We start from the raw sequence: 20000 nt of genomic DNA, 5'->3' as shown, positions 1-20000 counted from the left end.
GCGATTAGCCGTTAGCGGAACCTGAACAAGAGTCGAGTTACAGGAGTTTGTGGAGGAAAATGAGTTCTGTATGCTAACCGTGTACAGATCCGTTGCAGGAGCCGACCTCCTGACATTCTGCGCGCTAATTTATCCGCAACAGGCCAAGCGACAGCGCTGATTAGTGTAGAGGACGGAAGTTTTTACAAAAATAAAGATAAATATAAATGTCTAATAAGTGCAAAGTTCAATAATAAAAAAGTTCAATTTTCTTTATGTAACAATTAAAAGTAATTTTTCTCAGTATAAGGTTTGGATAAAACAAATATTATGTTATTTCTCATTTTTACTCAAACAAAATGAGTTTTTATACAGTGCAGGAAAAAGGAAGAAAGATAGAAAGAAAGAGAGATTTTTCTGGTTACGAAGCAACATCGTGGCCAATTATTCTGTCTGTAATTGTTTTGTTGATTTATTTTTTTTTTAAATTCATTATTATTATTATTATTATTATTATTATTATTATTATTATTATTATTATTATTATTATTATTATTTTAACATTTTATACTTTGATCATTTGGAAGATTTTTATTATAATTCAGTTCAATTCAATTTTATTTGTATAGCGCTTTTTACAATAGACATTGTATTATATTATTATATTTTTAATTTCGTGCAGCTAATGATAACAACGAAATTACAAATTTATATATTGTAATTTATTTATAATTTATATGTATATTCCTTTATAGACCTTTGAACCAAATAAAGATAATTAATATCATTTCAAGTTTGATTTTTTCCCATAAAATATTCAGATATAAGGTGAATGATCATATACTTGTTTTTTATCACAGATTATAAATATAAATATAACCGTATGTAAAATGAAGAATATTATGTCAATTTCCCCATGATACCTTTGCGAACAATCTTTTTATTTATTTATTTATTTATTTTAAATAATATTAACATTATTAAAATATGTTGGAAAATTAAAGAAAGCTGGAAAGATTTTCAGTATTTTTCCGTCTCCGTCTTCGGGATCAGAACTCGCACTAATTATTCCATCCCTTTATTATTTTTCTTTTTTATACATTATTTTAAATGATATAAACATTACCAACAGGAACAGTGTGGAGGATAATGTGTGTGTGTGCGCGTGTGTTTAGGGTTTTCTTTTTAACCTGGAAGATTAAATATCATTTTTGTTTTATTATTTATCCTTTAAATAATAATAAAAAAATAATAAATATGTATATTAATAATAATAATAATAATAATAATAATAAAAATAATAATATGTGAGATAAATGTGTGTGTATTTGCAGCGTTTTTACTTGAAAAGATCGTTTTCGCAGCGTAGCCTCGGATTAAACGTTAACAGATGCAAATGTGGTCTTCAGCTACGTTTGAAGTGACGTTGAAAAGTGTTAAAGAGCATTAAATTAAACCCCAGGATCCCTGCAGACATCCTGAGTATTTTATTTAAAGAAGAAGAAGAAGAAAAAAAAGATTGTTCATGCTAATTAGAGAAACTGAGCCGAGAGCGTTAAGGTCTGTGTTGGAAAAAAATGTGAAACTGATCTTTTTTTAATTTCTGACCTGAACAGAACATAAGGGCTAATTAGCGTTAGTTCTACGGCACGGTGCTAGCGTGTTAAACATGTCCGACACGTAGGGGCACATATGTCCAGTGCTGCGTGTCAGAGAGAGACAGACAGACAGAGAGAGAGACAGACAGACAGACAGAGACACACAGAGAGAGACAGAGAGAGAGACAGACAAGCAGAGAGACAGACAGACAGACAGAGAGAGACAGATAGAGAGAGAGAGAGAGACAGACAGACAGAGAGAGACAGAGAGAGAGACATAGAGAGAGAGACAGAGAGAGAGACAGACAAGCAGAGAGAGAGACAGACAGACAGAGAGAGACAGAGAGAGAGAGACAGAAAGAGAGACAGACAAGCAGAGAGAGAGAGACAGACAGACAGAGAGAGAGACAGACAGACAGAGAGAGCGACAGACAGACAGAGAGAGACAGACAGACAGACAGAGAGAGAGAGAGAGAGAGACTGCAGGGGTTTGAGAGCCGGACACTGACGAGATGCAGGACGTGAGCAGCATTTTGTTTCCTGGACCGCTGAGACCCTGCGGTTCTTTCCTCAAAGCTCCTTCTGACGGAGATCAAACCGAGTCCTGTGACAGCTCGGAGAATGAAGCCTTCTGTTCCACTCGGGTCAAAACGAGCCTCTCGAAACCTTACTGAGAATTATTCCTCTGGTTCTGTGTGCTCGAGTTATGCTGCATTCATCCACAGCTGCGTGCCGTTGTGTTTATCAGAAGATTCCTCACACACTTATCGTATGTTTGCTTTGTTTACCAACACTCTTCGCTACTTTCATGCTCATTACGGCCAAATTTCACATCTAGCGTGTTTAAAAAAAAATCATAATGTACCATAAGTCTGAGGTAAACATTGACGATCATGACAATCCTGTCTCGTTTCTACTGTCGCTGTGTCCTTACCGTCAGTTTCACGCAGTGCTGATGCATAACGCATTCCTATCACTATGTTACATTAAAGTTAGGGGCGGAGTCACCATCTGTCACTTGTCTAATCAAATATTTTCATTTGTTCAAAAGTGTACAAAGTCATACTTACACAACTGGCATGATGTAATGTCAGTGTCCGTATTTCCCAGTCGCTTAGCAACGGTGGTTCGCTCAAATTCGTACAAATTTGTCATGTCATATTTATTTGTATTTAATGTTAAAAGCTTTAAGGTTATTGGTGGAATTAGCGTCTGCAAACTTTTCTATGTTTGTTGGGAAACAGATAAATCCCAGTCACATCGCTTTGGTTTGGTCATGCGTATAAATTTATATCCATATTCACTAGTCACCTAACAACTTTGATTCTTTTTTCAAACTCGTCCGAATTTGTTGCGATGTACGGTTTGCTCGCTGTCGATATTCTCCAGTTGCCTAGCAATGGTACTCGTGCAGTGAGTTTTATTTAAACATACTTTCAAAATACGTAAAAAATAAATCTTTAAAATCATCGTTTGTTTGTTGAAAAACGTACAATGCCTTTGATTAATGCCTGTATTCCTCAGTTGCCTAGCAACCATGCTGTTTTTAACGATTGAACAGTAATTTTGAAATCGTCACGTCCTGAGATTTGAAGGCGTGTTCAGAGAACACTCGGCATGGCGCTGTTGCTTTAAAGGTGTTGATGGCAGCAGGAGTGGTGGATGTGGTTAAAATGTTAAATTTCATGTCACGTTACTCTCTGGATGTGAAGACGATGTTTAGGTTCATGGTGAGAGTGATGTTTTAATTTAACATCATGTGTAACAAGGACAAACCAAGCAACGTCAATTTTAACGTCCAGATCAGGTACAAGTCCGTGCGTGTACACAGGTGAGTCAGGGGATGAAGGGAGGTTAAGGACAAATCAAAGTGCTGTAGATTTCTCTCTCTCTCTCTCTCTCTCTCTTTCTCTCTCTCTCTCGTCACCTGCTGATTTCGTCCAGGTGTTTTATAGCAGTGAGGTTTCAGACAAAGCGAGTTTTCTGCCAATCCTTTTGTCTGGAGCGGCGAATTCCTCCAGCAGATGGTGGACAGGCCTCTACGGACAACGCCAGGTCGCGAAACACACGCCGAGAGCCACGTCTAATGTGTGTGTGTGTGTAAAGGGGGGAGTGTGTGTGAGGAAGGTCAACGTTTAAGCACAACTGGACAACGAGAGACTCCCGATGTCCTGTTACACTCCGTTTTTTAATTCCGCAGTAATGGCTGAAGGGTCACGAGGAACGCTTAAAAAAAACAACATAATAACCGTAATGAAAATAAAATGAATTGTATCCTTATTAAATATCACTGCAAAATCTAAATCAATATTTACACACATTATCCTCACATTCTCCCAGTTTTAAAACACGTTTGTAAAATTCATTCCTACTGTCCGGTTGCCTAGCAACAAATTTTGTTCAAACTCGTACGAATTTGTCACAAGATAAGGTTTACTTAGTGTCCGTCCTCCGCAGTAACCTAGCAACAGTCAGTTCAAACTTTGTCGTACGAACTCGTCATGACGTAAGCGTTGGTAGCAACAGTGGGTTGTTTACATTTCCCTTTATGGCATTTATTTATGGTTCGCTATGTCACGGACTAAAAATCAGTTTGTTCAAAGTTGTTTGAATTTATCAGAACTTACGGTTTATTTTTCCTAGCAACAATCACTGTGCAAACTTGTATGGATTTTTCACAATGTAAGGTTCCCCCAGTTGCCTAGCAACAGTGGTTTGTCAGTCGTACACATTTGTCATGACGAACGGTTTATTTAGCATCCGTATTGCCTGGCAACAGTCGTCATTCAAACTCGTAGGAATTTGCCACAATTCTGTGTGGTGCACGATGTTGTCATTGGTGTTTCTCTATTGGCCGAAATAGGTCACATGATCCACTATTCAGTAACTATACTCTAAATCTAGCTAGTGTTGCAGCACTCACAGCTAAGAGTCGTCAATGCAGGAGCTAGACGTTGCTTAGAGAGACGAGGTGGATCTGAACTGTAATGTGGACAAGGTTCTCAAGGGCCTGTGTGGAACGATGGCGTTTGGAGAACCAACACAACTACAACTGCAGTAAAGACGTATTTTTTTTATTTTTGGCTGAACTTCTCCTTTAAGGAACACAGACTGCCAGATGCTCTGTGTAACAGTACATGACACCACAGTGAGAGAGAGAGAGAGAGAGAGAGAGAGAGAGAGAGAGACAAAGAGAGAGACAAGGAGAGAGAGAGAGATAGAGAGAGGGAGAGAGAGAGAGACAGGGAGAGAGAGAGAGAGAGAGACAGGGAGAGAGAGATAGACAGGGAGAGAGAGACAGGGAGAGAGAGAGAGAGAGAGAGAGAGAGAGAGAGAGACAAAGAGAGAGACAAGGAGAGAGAGAGAGATAGAGAGAGGGAGAGAGAGAGAGACAGGGAGAGAGAGATAGACAGGGAGAGAGAGACAGGGAGAGAGAGAGACAGGGAGAGACAGTGAGAGAGAGAGAGACAGAGAGAGACAGCGAGAGAGAGAGGGAGAGAGAGACAGGGAGAGAGAGAGACAGGGAGAGAGAGAGAGAGACAGAGAGAGGCAGGGAGAGGGAGAGAGAGAGAGAGAGAGGCAGGGAGAGGGAGAGAGAGAGAGAGACAGGGAGACAGAGAGGGGGAGAGACAGGGAGAGAGAGAGACAGTTGAGCAGTATGGTAGTGAGCACTGACTGTCTAATCACCAGCTTTTCTTTGTCATCTGACAAAATAAACACACTTCATTTTCTCACTTAGAGCAACAGAAACTCTGGTTTAGACCGGGTTAGAACCGGGTTAGGCCAGGTTAGAATGGGTTAGATTGGGTTAGACCGGGTTAGACCGGGTTAGAATGGGTTAGATTGGGTTAGGCCAGGTTAGAATGGGTTAGAACCGGGTTAGGCCAGGTTAGAATGGGTTAGATTGGGTTAGACCGGGTTAGACCGGGTTAGATTGGGTTAGACCGGGTTAGATTGGGTTAGACCGGGTTAGATTGGGTTAGGCCGGATTAGAATCGGTTAGACTGGGTAAGAACCAGAGCGAGAGAAAACTTTTTCTCTTCTTTTTCCTTTTCTTTTAAAAACAGTAAAGTCCAGAAATGTGAAAATGAAAGCAGGTGATTTGGTGACTGCTGATTGGCTGAAATCACAGCTGTATAACATTTTAAATAAGATCTGATCAGCTGCATTTGAAATAGGTTACACCACTAAAAAAACATTCAGTAGCATCCATAATTAAAATATTTAATTAATATTTCATTTTATTTGACTGAATTTAGTTTCCAAAATGTGATGTACAATTTCAAAAACTTCAAAAAGTTCGAAAAATAGAGAGACAGACAGATATAGGGAGAGAGACACAGAAAGGGAGAACAATAGGTAGAGACAGAGGGAAAATTCATAAAGAAAAGGAGAGACAGATAGAGGGAGGGAGACAGAGAAGGAGAGACAGATAGATAGATAGGAAGAGACAAGGAGAGAGCAAGACAAATAGAGGGAAAATTCATATAGAGAAGGAGAGACAGATTCAGGGAGAGAGAGAGACAGATAGATCGGGAGAGACAGATAGAGGGGGAGAGACAGAAGGGAAGAGAGACAGATATACAGAGAGAAAGATATATTTATTTATTTATTTATTTATTTATTTATTTATGTATATATACGGAGGGACAGATAAGAGAAACAGACAGGAGAGAGATAGACAGATATATAGAGAGACATACAGATAGAGAGTGAGACAGATATAGAGACAGACAGGTGGACCCCAGGGGTTTCTATAAGAACACATGGTTCCATCGTTCAGCATTATTCACCGGAGACTTATGGCCCATTTGGTTCCCATTAGTGTAGCGCTAGCTGCTGATCTGTGTGTGTCCGAAGGACCTGACACACACACACACACTCACACACACACGCACACACTCACACACACACACACACACACACACACACACACACACACACACACACACACACACACAGGCTGCATTCTTAACGTATAAAATGTGGTATATAACTAAGGCCATTATCATCATCACGCTAACCGCTAGCGCTACCGCTAATCAGGACTCCATCCTCTGCTAAATGGTTTGTTTGTGATTTGTGACGTTAGCGTAGCCGCTGTGTGTTAGCGTAGCCGCTGTGTGTTAGCGTATGGTAGTGTTCTGGGAGGACAGACGGGAGTGGTGGAGGACAAAGACTGCCTTCATAGTGCTTTTATTTGTCACCTGTTTCCAATATGGCCGCCGTGAAGGCTCGCCTCATCTCCGTCTTTTTTACCGAGCCTGTCTTCTCTCATTCTTTCCTCAACACATTGCACACACATTTCTCCTGCAGGGTGAGGGAACGTCTCACAGGGCCGAGGACGGGACACCACGCTCCTGTGTGTGTGTGTGTGTGTGTGTGTGTGTGTGTGTGTGTGTGTGTGTGTTAGCCTCGGGTTAAATTATATTTCTCTGTTTTAAATATTTATCTGTCTCTCAGAGAGTCTGCTGTAGAAACATTCTCCTCTCAACACTGTCTCACTCTCTGTGTCACTCTCTGTCTCACTGTCTGTCTCACTCAACACTCCCTCACTCTATCTGTTTCATTCTCTCTCAACATTGTCTCACTCTCTCTGTCTCACTCTCTCTGTCTCACTCCCTGTCTCACTATCTGCCTCACTCTCTGTCTCACTCTATCTGTTTCATTCTCTCTCAACACTGTCTCATTCTCTCTGTCTCACTCGCAGGCTCACTCTCTCTGTCTCACACCCTGTCTCACTCAACAATGCCTCACTCTCTCTGTCTCACTCTCTGTCTCAGTGAACACTGCCTCACTCTCTCTGTCTCACTCTCAACATTGTCTCACTCTTTCTCTCAGCACGGTCTCACTCTCTTTTTCTCACTCTCTGTTTCTGTGTCTCTCAACACGCTCACTCTATCTGTCTCACTCTCTCTCAGCACTGTCTCACTCTCTCTGTCTCACTCTCTCTCAGCACTGTCTCATTATATCTGTCTCACTCTCTCTCAGTTCTGTCTCACTCTATGTGTCCCACTTTCACTCAACACAGTCTCACCCTATCTGTCTCACTCTCTCGCTCAGCTCTGTCTCATTCTATCTGTCTCACTCTCTCTCTCTCAGCTCTGTCTCACTTGATCTGTCTCACTTTCACTCAACACTGTCTCACTGTATCTGTCTCACTCTCTCTCAGCACAGTCTCACTCTCTTTTTCTTACTCTCTGTTTCTGTGTCTCTCAACATGCTCACTCTATCTGTCTCACTCTCTCTCAGCACTGTCTCACTCTCTCTGTCTCACTCTCTCTCAGCACTGTCTCACTCTATCTGTCACTTTCGCTCAACACAGTCTCACTCTATCTGTCTCACTCTCTCGCTCAGCTCTGTCTCACTCTATCTGTCTCACTTTCTCTCAGCACTGTCTCACTCTATCTGTCTCACTCTCTCTCAGCACTGTCTGTCTCTCAGTTTAAGGATGAATGGAAAGCAGGAGATGGATCTGTAAGTCATCAGCTGGTTTATTTAGAGGTTCAGCTGTATAATTGTTTGTGTTCTGCTCTCAGCGCTCAGTAAAATGACTAGTTTTTAGGTTGTAAAACAACTTTTACATTTTTATTTTTATTTCTTTTTTTATTAAATTGTATATCTTTATTTCTATTTCAGTTTAAAATTTCAGTGTATTTTGTGTAAGAACGACATTTCTTTAATGTTTTATTATTTTGTAGTTTGTCAGCTCCTTTATTTAGAACATTCAGTTCCCCAAACTGTTCTTACTCAAACAAACAAACAAACAAACAAACAAACAAAACATTAGAACAGAATTTAAAAACAGTTTCATTTAATAAAACAGAGGGACATTTTTAAAATATGAATATGTACGAAAAAAAGGGATTTTTCTTTAAAGCTTGTGAAGGTTGTGTGTAAATCTAATCTCTTCATTACGGCCATGTTAACTAACACGTCAGTCCATGGAAATGACTTTGTGTGTGTGTGTGTGTGTGTGTGTGTGTGTGTGTGTTGTTTGCATAAGGACAGATAGTGATTGTTTTTTGTTTTCTTTCTTGACCACAAGAGTGTCCGAACACTGCGTTTAGGCAGACGAGTGAGAAGAGGGAGGAAGGGTCGAGATAAACAAACAGCTTTAATAGCATCGTGACAGACAGTAAATAAACACAGCAAACCGCCATCTCTCTCTCTCTCTCTCTCTCTCTCTCTCTCTCACACACACACACACACACACACACACACACACACACACACAGCTTACAAATACACATTTAATTATATACACATTTTTAAAAATCTAAATGAAATAGTGTGTAAATGATGTAAACAGTGTGATTCGGCTGCGTCCCAATAACACAGCCGGCACACGCAAGGAGTAAGAAGTGGCAGAACTGTGTGTTCTGTATATTTCCCTCTGTGTGTGTGTGTGTGTGTGTGTGTGTGTGTGTGTACAGTAGAGTGGCCTTGATTATCCGCCGCACTGTGGCCTGCAGAAACAGCTGCAATCAGGCCTCCGATCTGCGAGTGTGTTACAAACACAAGCCAGTCGTTTTCACCAAAACCGCAGAAATGGGACAAGGCCAGATTTACAGAGCACGCAAACCGGCTGGGGTTCTCTCTCTCGCTTTCTCTCTCTCTCTCTCTCTCTCTCTCTCTCTAATCATTCTCAAAATGAGACGGAATTCAGCAACTCTAGATATGAGGAGAGGGAGTGAGTGAGTGAGGGATGGAGAGATAGAGTGAGGGAGGGAGGGATGGAGGGAGTGAGGGAGGGAGAGACTGAGGGACTGTGAAAAAGTCTTGGCATGTGGAGAAAAACTATCTGCATGGTAAAGAACCCTTTATAAATACGGCAGTGAAACGCTGTGAATGTGAGAAAAAGCAGTGATCATCAGTCCGTGTTCTTTATAAGAACCTGACTCGGTTCTTCTCCTGACTGTGGGTCTCAGTTCTGCGGTTCTGTTGTCTCAGTAAAACCAGAACCTCTGCTACGGTTTGATCTGAAAAAGTTCTGTTAGTCTCTGAAGCATATGAAGCGTTTATTAAAATATCAATCTGAGTAAACAGCTCCACACCAACCTCTACCACAGGTTTCTCAAGAAATCTTCTTCCTGCTCATCTTCTTTCTTCTTCTTCTTCTTCTTCTTCTTCTTTCTTATTTCCTCCTCTTCTTCTTACTCATCCACTTTCTTCTTCCTTCTTCTTCTTCTTCTTTTTCCTTCTTCTTGCTCATCTTTCTTCCTTTTCTCTTCATCTTCTTTCATGTCTTCTTTCTTCTTTTTTCTTAATACAACAGTTTGTGCATGTTGTAGCTAGACATACATACAGATAGGAAGTAAAATGTTCTTCTCCTGAACACACACACACACACACACACACACACACACACACACACACACACACACACACACACGCATGCACACACACACATCATCATCGAGTCTCTGTGAGACATTTAACTCCATTGCCACTAAAAGCTTTCAGGGGTAAGCTTGAGTTCACACGGTGGCAACACACACACACACACACACACACACACACACACACACACACACACACACCACACACACACCACACACGCACACACACGCACACACACACACACACACACACACACACGCACACACACACACACACACACACACACACACCACACACACGCACACACACACACACACACACACACACACACACACACACCACACACACGCACACGCACACACACACACACGCACACACACACACACACACACACACACACACGCACACACACACACACACACACACACACACCACACACACGCACACACGCACACACAACACATGTGAAGATGGTTAAGGTGCTTCAGCATGACTCATTTATTTAAAGTATCATTAATAAGAGATACTCTTCAGTTGATTATATAAATATGTGTTAGCAAATCTATCGTGTTAGTGTGTGTTAGTGTGTGTGAGTGTTCATTAGTGTGTGAGTGTATGTGAGTGTGTGTGAGTGTGTGTGAGTGTATGTTAGTGTGTGTGAGTGTGTGTGAGTGTATGTTAGTGTGTGTGAGTGTGTGTGAGTGTATGTTAGTGTGTGTGAGTGTTCATTAGTGTGTGTGAGTGTGTGTGAGTGTATGTTAGTGTGTGTGAGTGTGTGTGAGTGTATGTTAGTGTGTGTGAGTGTTCATTAGTGTGTGTGAGTGTGTGTGAGTGTATGTTAGTGTGTGTGAGTGTTCATTAGTGTGTGTGAGTGTTTGTTAGTGTGTATGTTAGTGTGTGTGTGTGTGTGTGTGACTGCGTGTTAGTGTGTGTGTTTGTGAGTGTGTGTTAGTGGGTGATAAAACATTTGATTGACAGATTACAGTTAAACTGAACAGCTTAACTGACAATAGATTTGTAATAATGATGTAATAATGTTGATGATGGTGTGTGTGTGTGTGTGTGTGTGTGTGTGTGTGTGTGTGTGTGCGTGCGTTGCAGGCGATTCGCTGCACTCTGGTGAACTGCACCTGTGAATGTTTCCAGCCGGGGAAGATTCACCTGCGCACCTGTGACCAGTGCAAACACGGATGGGTCGCTCACGGTCAGCTCAGTGTGTGTGTGTGTGTGTGTGTGTGTGTGTGTGTGTGTGTGTGTGATTATTTCCCTTCAGTAAATGGAATCTATCTAATGTAAGTTATTTGTAATAATTATGATAATATTAATAATAATAACTCTTATTATTTTTTTCACACAGTACTTTTTAATCACTGTAAAAGAAAACGTTTTACAAAGTGTAAAAAAAAACACAGAAAATGTATTGATTTATATGTTTGTTTGTTTGTTTGATTTCTTACTTTATTTCTTTAACAGAAGAAAAACAATGATAATATTTTATATAAGTATTAATTGATTTATTTCCTTAAACATGGTGATATAAAATGTTTTACTGACAAAAAATTAATAAAACAATAAAAACAGAAGAAAAAAAGTTTTTTTGTTACTTAGTTTCCTTATTTCTTTAACAACAACAGAAACAGGACCAAAACATGTTGCTGGTCCTCAATAAAGAAATCTGAATCTGTGTGTGTGTGTGTGTGTGTGTGTGTGTGTGTGTGTGTGTGTGTGTGTGTTGCTGGCAGCTCTGGATAAGCTGAGTACACAGCACCTGTACCACCCGTCCCAGGTGGAGATTGTTCAGTCCAACGTGGTGTTTGACATCAGCAGTCTGATGCTCTACGGAACACACGCACTTCCTGTCCGCCTCAAGATCCTGCTGGACCGCCTGTTCAGCGTCCTCAAACAGGACGAGGTGCTGCACATCCTGCATGGCCTCGGCTGGACCCTCAGAGACTACGTCCGGGGCTACATACTGCAGGTAAACACACACACACACACACACACACACACACACACACACTCCGTAAAATCACATACTTTGGAGAATGTGTATGTATACACATGTAAGGGGCTTTATTATGGACTTGTGTCTCTTGCTGGCTGTTAATGGTTGTAACAGTGTAACACTGTAATATTGTAACATTGTAACAATATTGTAACAGTGTAACACTGTAATGTTGTAACATTGTAACAGTGTGACACTGTAATGTTGTAACATTGTAAGAGTGTAACATTGTAACAATATTGTAACAGTGTAACACTGTAATGTTGTACCAGTGTAACACTGTAATGTTGTAAGTGTGCAACACTGGAATGGTGAAACAGTGTAACACTGTAATATTGTAACACTGAATTGTGGTAACATTATAACAGTGTAACACTGGAATGGTGAAACAGTGTAACACTGTAATTTTGTGACATTGTAACAGTGTGACACTGTAATGGTGTAACACTGAAACATGGTAACAGTAACATTATAACAGTGTAACATTGTACCATTGTAACGATGTAACGGAACACTGTAATACATTTTAAAGGGCATTGTGGGTTCAAAAGACAGAACATGGGGGTTCTCCAGGCTTTTTGTCATAAAAACCAAAATTCTAGTTAAGGTCTTCTCAAGCATCCTTCTGAAGGAACCCCCCAAAAAATGTATCTAGAACCCTATACCAAAGTGTAGCCTATCAGAAAAGTTTCCAAGATGGTAGCTAGGAAACCTTGACACTTCCGCTCACACCCTCTCACTCCCCCTCACTCCCTCACACCCTCTCACTTCCCCTCACTCCCTCTCACTTCCCCTCACTCCCTCTCACTCCCTCACTCCCTCTCACTTCCCCTCACTCCCTCTCACTCCCTATCACTCCCCTTCACTCCCTCACTCCCACAAGAATCCTTAATTATCCCCCTCACTCCACCTCACTCCCTCTCACTCCCCTTCACTCCCCTTTACTCTGTCTCGCTCTGTCTCACTCCATCTCTGTTCCTCTCATCTGCTGCACTCCCCCCCTCTCCCTCTCCCTCTCATGCCCTCACTCCCTCTCACTTCCCCTCACTCCCTCTCACTCCATCACTCCCCTTCACTCCCTCACTCCCTCTCACTCCCTATCACTTCCCCTCACTCCTTCACTCCCCTTCTCTCCCTCATTCCCTCTCACTCCCTCTCACTCCGTCTCATTCCCCTTTAATCCCTCTCACTCCCTCTCACTCCCTCTCACTCCCCTTCACTTCCTCTCACTCCCCCTCACTCCCTCACACTCCTGCTCACTCCCGCTCATTCCCCCTCACTCCCGCTCATTCCCCCTCACTCCCCTTCACTACCCCTCACTCCATCTCACTCCACCTTACTCTGTCTCACTCCTTCTTACCCCCTTGCACTCCTCATCACTCATCATTCTCTCTTTCTCTCCTTCTCTCTATCTCACTCCCTTTAAATCCCCCTCACTCCCCTTCACTTCCAAGAGTCTCACTCTATCTCACTCTCACTCGCCACTGTAATTTGAATCAGACCTGAGTTTAAATCACAACTCTCTCTCTCTCTCTCTCTCTCTCTCCCTCTCTCTCTTTCGGCCTTGCAACCAAAACCGAAGTGTTCCTGTACGAATTAGTTAAGAGTGGGAGAACATGTGCTTGCGGTTAGATGTGTGTGTGTGTGTGTGTAGATTTGTTCCGAGGCCGTGTATAAGTGGAACATCATGCTCAGGCCATTTTTAGAGGAAAACAAGACGGTTTGCTGAGGCTTCTGTGAAACCTTCTGCTGTGTGTGTGTGTGTGTGTGTGTGTGTGTGTGTGTGTGTGTGTGTGCGTGCATATGTGTGCGTGTGCGCGCGTGTGTACGTGTGTGTGTGTTCCAAAATTTGTCCTCAAGTGTTTTTATTCCACTTATACCACAGCAATTTACCAGCAATGAACACACAAAGACACAGACACACGTTGCCGTAGCTCTCTCTCTCTCTCTCTCTCTCTCTCTCTCTCTCTCTCTCTCTCTCTCTCTCTCTCCCCCTCTTTCTCTCTCTCTCTCTCTCTCTCTCTCTCGCTCTCTCTCTCTCTCTCTCCCCCTCTCTCTCTCTCTCTCTCTCTCTCTCCCTCTCTCTCCCTCTCTCTCTCTCTCCCCCTCTTTCTCTCTCTCTCTCTCGCTCTCTCTCTCGCTCTCTCTCTCTCTCTCTCTCTCTCTCTCTCTCTCTCTCTCTCTCTCCCCCTCTTTCTCTCTCTCTCTCTCTCTCTCGCTCGCTCTCTCTCTCTCTCTCTCTCTCTCTCTCTCTCTCTCCCCCTCTTTATCTCTCCCTCTCTCTCTCTCTCTCTCTCTTTTGTTCGCCCCTCGTCTCACAGGTAGCACTCCTGTCACCATTAATAAGCCGCGGCTGCTTTTTCTCCCAGAAACCATTTCAGCTGCCTGTCATTCACACACACACACACACACACACACACACACACACACACACACACACACACACACACACACACAGAGTGTGATTTATGTCTGATCTTCACACTGAGGACAGGAACATCACATTCACTTTGATAATTCTTTCTTGTCTTTCTTATTTTTCTTTCTCTCTGTGGTCTCCCTTTACCCCTGTCTGTCTGTCTGTCTGTCTGTCTATCTGTCTGTCTGTCTGTCTGTCTCTCTTTCTCCCTCTTTCTCTCTCAGAGGCTTAAAGCTGATTTTATGTCTTCTGTTCAACACCATGTTATTAGCTTCCTGGATGAGTTATTGCACCGTGTGTGTGTGTGTGTGTGTGTGTGTGTGTGTGTGTGTGTGAATTCTACACACCACAGATGATCTAATGAGAGCCTGATATTGTTTCTTTTGTGTGTGTGATTATTTCGGATGTTTCTTGACACTGGCCCCGTGATGAGTTTTATAAACATTTGTGTCATATTGGGGGTGCACTTTACACTTTACTTTACATTGTATTTAACACTTTACACTGCACTTTACGCTGTATTTAACACTTTACACTGTACTTTACATTTTACGCTGTACTTTACACTGTACTCTGTATTTCACACTTTATACTTTACATTGTACTTTATAACTTCACAGTGTACTTTACACTGTGATTTACACTTTAAACATCACACACAGTATTTTACACTGTAAACTTTAAATTATTTCCACTCTATGCTTTACATGCTACACTTTACATTATACACTTTTCCCTTTACATTTCATGCTTTATGCTTTACACTCTACACTCTACATTTGTACACTCTACACTTTACACCCTATACTTTACACTTTATGTTTTTACGCTCTGCACTTTGTGTTAAGCTGTTATTATGTACTGTACAAGACAACTTTAAACGTTACACTCTGTACACTTTACATTTTACATTTCACCCTTTACAAGTTACACGTTTTACACTCTACTCTTTCTACTGTATGTGTTTACATTTTGCACTTTGCACATTACATTTTACAGCTTTCCTTCTTTCTTTCTGTGCTTGTTGGTACACTGTAGCTGCACTGTTGCTTACTTAAAATGTAATAAGTTAAATAGGTGTGTGTGTCATACAGGTGTGTATTTGAGGCGTGATGTGCAGTTCAGTCACCTATCAGAGTGTGTAAATGAGATAAAAGCATAATGATCGGAGGATCATAAAGAACATCAATAGTCATTAAAATACATAATGCTTTCTGTTAATGCCTTTATACGATCGATCTTCACCACACACACACACACACACACACACACACACACACACACACACACACAAACACACACACACACACACACACCCCAACACCTGCCTCTGAAATGAATTATTTAAATCCTCCTCCTCCTGTCCCTCATCCCATTTCTTCCTCCTGTCCCTGTCTCCTTTCCCTGTTCCTCTCTCCTCCTCCTGACCCTCGTCCCTTCTCCTCCTGACCCTCGTCCCTTCTCCTCCTCCTGACCCTCATCCCTTCTCCTCCTGACCCTCGTCCCTTCTCCTCCTCCTGACCCTCATCCTGTCTCCTCCTCCTGACCCTCATCCCTTCTCCTCCTGACCCTCGTCCCTTCTCCTCCTCCTGACCCTCATCCTGTCTCCTCCTCCTGACCCTCGTTCCTTCTCCTCCACCTGTCCCTGTCTCCTCCTCCTGACCCTCATCCCTTCTCCTCCTGACCCTCGTCCCTTCTTCTACTGACTCTCATTCCGTCTCCTCCTCCTGACCCTGTCCTTCTCCTGATCCTCGTCCCTTCTCCTCCTCCTGTCCCTTCTCCTCCTTCTGAATCTCGTCCCTTCTCCTCCTCCTGTCCCTGTTTCCTTTCCCTGTCCCTGTCCTCCTCCTGACCCTCGTCCCATCTCCTCCACGTGACACTCATTCCTTCTCCTCCTCTTGTCCCTGTCTCCTGCTCCTGACCCTGTCCTTCTCCTGACCCTCGTTCTTTCTCCTCCTCCTGTCTCTGTCTCCTTTCCCTTTCCATGTCCTCCTCCTGACCCTTGTCCCTTCTCCTCCTCCTGTCCCTTCTCCTCCTCCTGACCCTCGTCCCCTCTCCTCCTCCTGACCCTCATTGACTCTCCTCCTCCTGACCCTCGTTCCTTCTCCTCCTCCTGTCCCTGTCTTTTCCTCCTGACCCTGTCCTCCTCCTGAACCTCACCCCTTCTCCTCCTCCTGACCCTCATTCCTTCTCCTCCTCCTGTCCCTGTCTCCTCCTCCTGATCCTGGTCCCTTCTCCTCCTCCTGTCCCTGTCTCCTCCTCCTGATCCTGGTCCCTTCTCCTCCTCCTGTCCCTGTCTCCTCCTCCTGATCCTGGTCCCTTCTCCTCCTCCTGTCCCTGTCTCCTCCTCCTGATCCTCGTCCCTTCTCCTCCTCCTGTCCCTGTCTCCTCCTCCTGATCCTCGTCCCTTCACCTCCTGACCCTCATTTCTTCTCCTCCTCCTGAACCTCGTCCCTTCTCCTCCTCCTGACCCTCGTCCCTTCTCCTCCTCCTGTCCCTTCTCCTCCTCCTGACCCTCGTCCCTTCTCCTCCTCCTGTCCCTTCTCCTCCTCCTGACCCTCATCCCGTCTCCTCCTCCTGAACCTCGTCCCTTCTCCTCCCCCTGTCCTTGTCTCCACCCCCTGTCCCTGTCCTCCTGACTGTTGTCCCTTCTTCTCCTCCTGTACATCGTTCCTTCTCCTCCTCCTCCTGTCTCTTGCCCTGTCTCCTCCTTTTGTCCCTTGTCCCATCGTCTCTTCCTCCTCCTGTCCCTCGTCCTCCAGCTGTAACTTATAAGCTAAAACTCACAGCAATGGGGTCCAGATGCTGCCATTTCTCCACCATCCATCTGCAAACACATGCAATTCTCATCAGTCTGTCTTACTCTCTATGTCTCTGTCTCTCTTCTTCCTTCTCTTTGTCTCTTTTTATCTACCTGCATATCTTTATCTCTCCCTCTCTCTCTCTCTCTCACTCAAATATATATATATATATATATATATATATATATATATATATATATATATATATATATTTCGGTCTTCCTGATTCAGTCTATGCTTCTCTAACTGCATGTCTCTTTTTCTGTTTATATATCTTTCTGTCTCTCAATAAATCTGTCTGTTCCTCTGTCAGTTGTTCTTTCTCTCTCCCTCTCTCCCTCTCTCTCTCCCTCTCTCTCTCCCCCTCTCCCTCTCTTTCCTCCACATGTGGAACTGGCTCAGTTTGAGCGACATTCTCAGTAATGTTCATGTCCTTGTAGAACATTTTGCTTCCTCTTGCTTTTTTTCCTCTTTGCGGTTTCTCCCTGACTTCAGCGACTGTTCCAGCAGAACCAGATGGAACCGCTAAGCCAACACCCCTCCCTCCCTCTCTGTCTGTCTCTCCCTCTCCCTCTCTCTCTCTCTCTTTGCGACAGTCCGGTCAGTTCATCTGTACAATGGGCCCATTTTTACCCAAACAGCGCTGACATCTGGCCACAGTGTGTCGCCTGGTTCATCTGGCCTTGCGCAGAGGAATGTGTGTGTGTGTGTGTGTGTGTAGGGAGACTCTGTAGGGGGCACAACAGGCTCCCTTCCTGATTCACTTACTCCAGGATGTCCTCTGGCGACGGAGCCCTAATTCACTTAACCCTTCTGTTCAATTTAGGGGTCAAAACGACCTGATTTACATTTTTACTGAACATTACTGGGCTGAGTTTCTCTCACCAGCATGAACACGCCCACTTTTAAAATAATATTTACCTTATAGAGATAATGTTCAGGGTCATTTTAAGCTGTTGCGGCTTTTCAGCGTGTCTTCAGTAGGGACCTTGTTACGAAGGGGACACACACACACACACACACACACACACACACACACACACACACACACTCACACACTTTATGTCTCAGTTACAGTCACATCTAGACCATGCCCACATGCTTACTTTCATTTAACGCACACCATCATCGTTAATGACCAGCGATGAGCGTGATCTCCTCCCTGACATTCATCTATTCTTCTCACTGTACTGACAACTTTAAGAAAACCGAGTCGAATATTTGGGAAGAAAATAAATCCCGTAAAGAAAAGTCTTAGCTTTAGCTAACGATCTCCAACAGCAGCTTCTCGTAATCACAGCTAGCTCATTTTTTAACCATCAAAAAATAGCTTGCAGTTCATTAAAATGGAGTAACATCTCGTTTGTTGTCCCTTTCCAGAGGAACCTTTATGTGGAGCCCTACAACAGAAGGTTCCCCGGTCAGAAAGGGTTCCGAATTAATTTAGAAAGTGAAGAACCCGTTTTCTACGATTTGTTTTTCACGATTTGTGACTGAATCGTCACTTTTAATTTTCAACACAAGGAGTTTGCAAACACACACACACCCACACAAACACACGTTTATCTCTCACCCTTACTACGTGCTTTTGTTCATGTGGATGGAAATGATTTGATAAGAGGCTGTGTTCTGACCTGAATTAATATACACGAACACACACACACGTCTCTCTCTCTCTCTCTCTCTCTCTCTCTCTCTCTCTCTGATTGCGAACCCTCCTCCTCTGTCAAAGCCAAAGGTCACCTCAGTCTCAGGGAAACTTCCATTTTTGGTATTCTAACTACGATCTTTTGGAAATGATCCTCCAGAGAAAACCTTCCTGCATCCTTCCATCCCTCCATCCGTCCATCCATCCATCCATCTGCTCTATCTCCCTCTCTCTCGCCCCCCCCCCCCTCCTCCTCCTCATCCTAACCTGGTTCCTGTTATCGCAGGTTAATGCGTCATCCTCGAGGTGAAATTCCTGCGTTCATATGGTTATGATTTCGAGAACGTCAGGCTGGATTTTTTTTTTGTTTGAAGGTATGTGGTGCGCTCAGGGCCAGACGAGCCCGCTTTAGACACATCAAAGAGCCGGCGCAGTGAATCAAGGTGATCCCAACATCACACACACACACACACACGCATGGCAGAACGTGGCCAGCTGCACTCTTCCCACCACGCCTGGTTCCTTCATCGTTCCTCCTCCTTTTTTCATCACCGTTTCCCACATTTCACCTGTTTTTTTTTCTGAACTGCCAGATTTAAACCTGAAAAGACTCTTAAATTACATTTATTACCAGAACAGATCAAAGATAAAAGTCAACCAAAATCCGTGCACAGTCTCGTGTTGTGTTCAGATACACCCGCGTGTCAGCGTGTTCATCAGAAGATTCCACATAACAATCCAAAGCAGCAGTTCACTCTTCTCCCTCGGAGATCGGATCCAGTGTTGTTGTTATTGTTGTTGTTATTGTTGTTGTTTTTCAAAATGGCGGGAAGCCATGTTAGTTGTTTTAGAGCTTGATGCTAAGTGGCATTACAGTGTGATTTTTACCAACATATCTGAGGTAAATGTTGACGTTCCTTGCGATTCTGTATCGTATCCATGGTTTCCGTGTCTGTACATTGTTTGTACAAAAGGTTTAATGGCTAAAATGCTAGGTGCAGTCTATAGCTAGTGCATTTACAACTGAACACACTTATTCAGTCAGAAATGTTCTTTCTTTCTTTCCTTCTTTCTTTCTTTTTCATTCAGATATCTCGCATTTCTTTCTTTCTTGTTTTCTTTCTTTCTTTTTCATTCTAATTTTATGCATTTCTTTTTTTCGTTCTTTCTTTCTTTCTTTTTTATACTGATATTTTGCATTTATTTT

At 43.0% G+C, this 20000-nt stretch overlaps 1 protein-coding gene across 4 annotated transcripts in view; it reads left to right on the top strand.

The window, feature by feature from the left end:
- bnc2 (basonuclin 2) overlaps window positions 1–20000 on the top strand; it is a 239494-nt gene that overhangs the window by 167825 nt on the left and 51669 nt on the right. For all 4 annotated transcript variants that reach the window (XM_053679925.1, XM_053679926.1, XM_017464909.3 and 1 more), the window contains 2 exons: window positions 11022–11124; window positions 11663–11898. In XM_053679925.1, the coding sequence (XP_053535900.1) occupies window positions 11022–11124; window positions 11663–11898 (339 nt within the window). The remainder of the gene's footprint in view (window positions 1–11021; window positions 11125–11662; window positions 11899–20000) is intronic.

The sequence above is a fragment of the Ictalurus punctatus genome, chromosome 3 (genome assembly GCF_001660625.3).
Source record: "Ictalurus punctatus breed USDA103 chromosome 3, Coco_2.0, whole genome shotgun sequence".
Lineage (NCBI taxonomy): Eukaryota > Metazoa > Chordata > Actinopteri > Siluriformes > Ictaluridae > Ictalurus > Ictalurus punctatus.
Note: the sequence above shows the minus strand (reverse complement) of the source record. Positions and strands in the feature narration are given on the sequence as shown.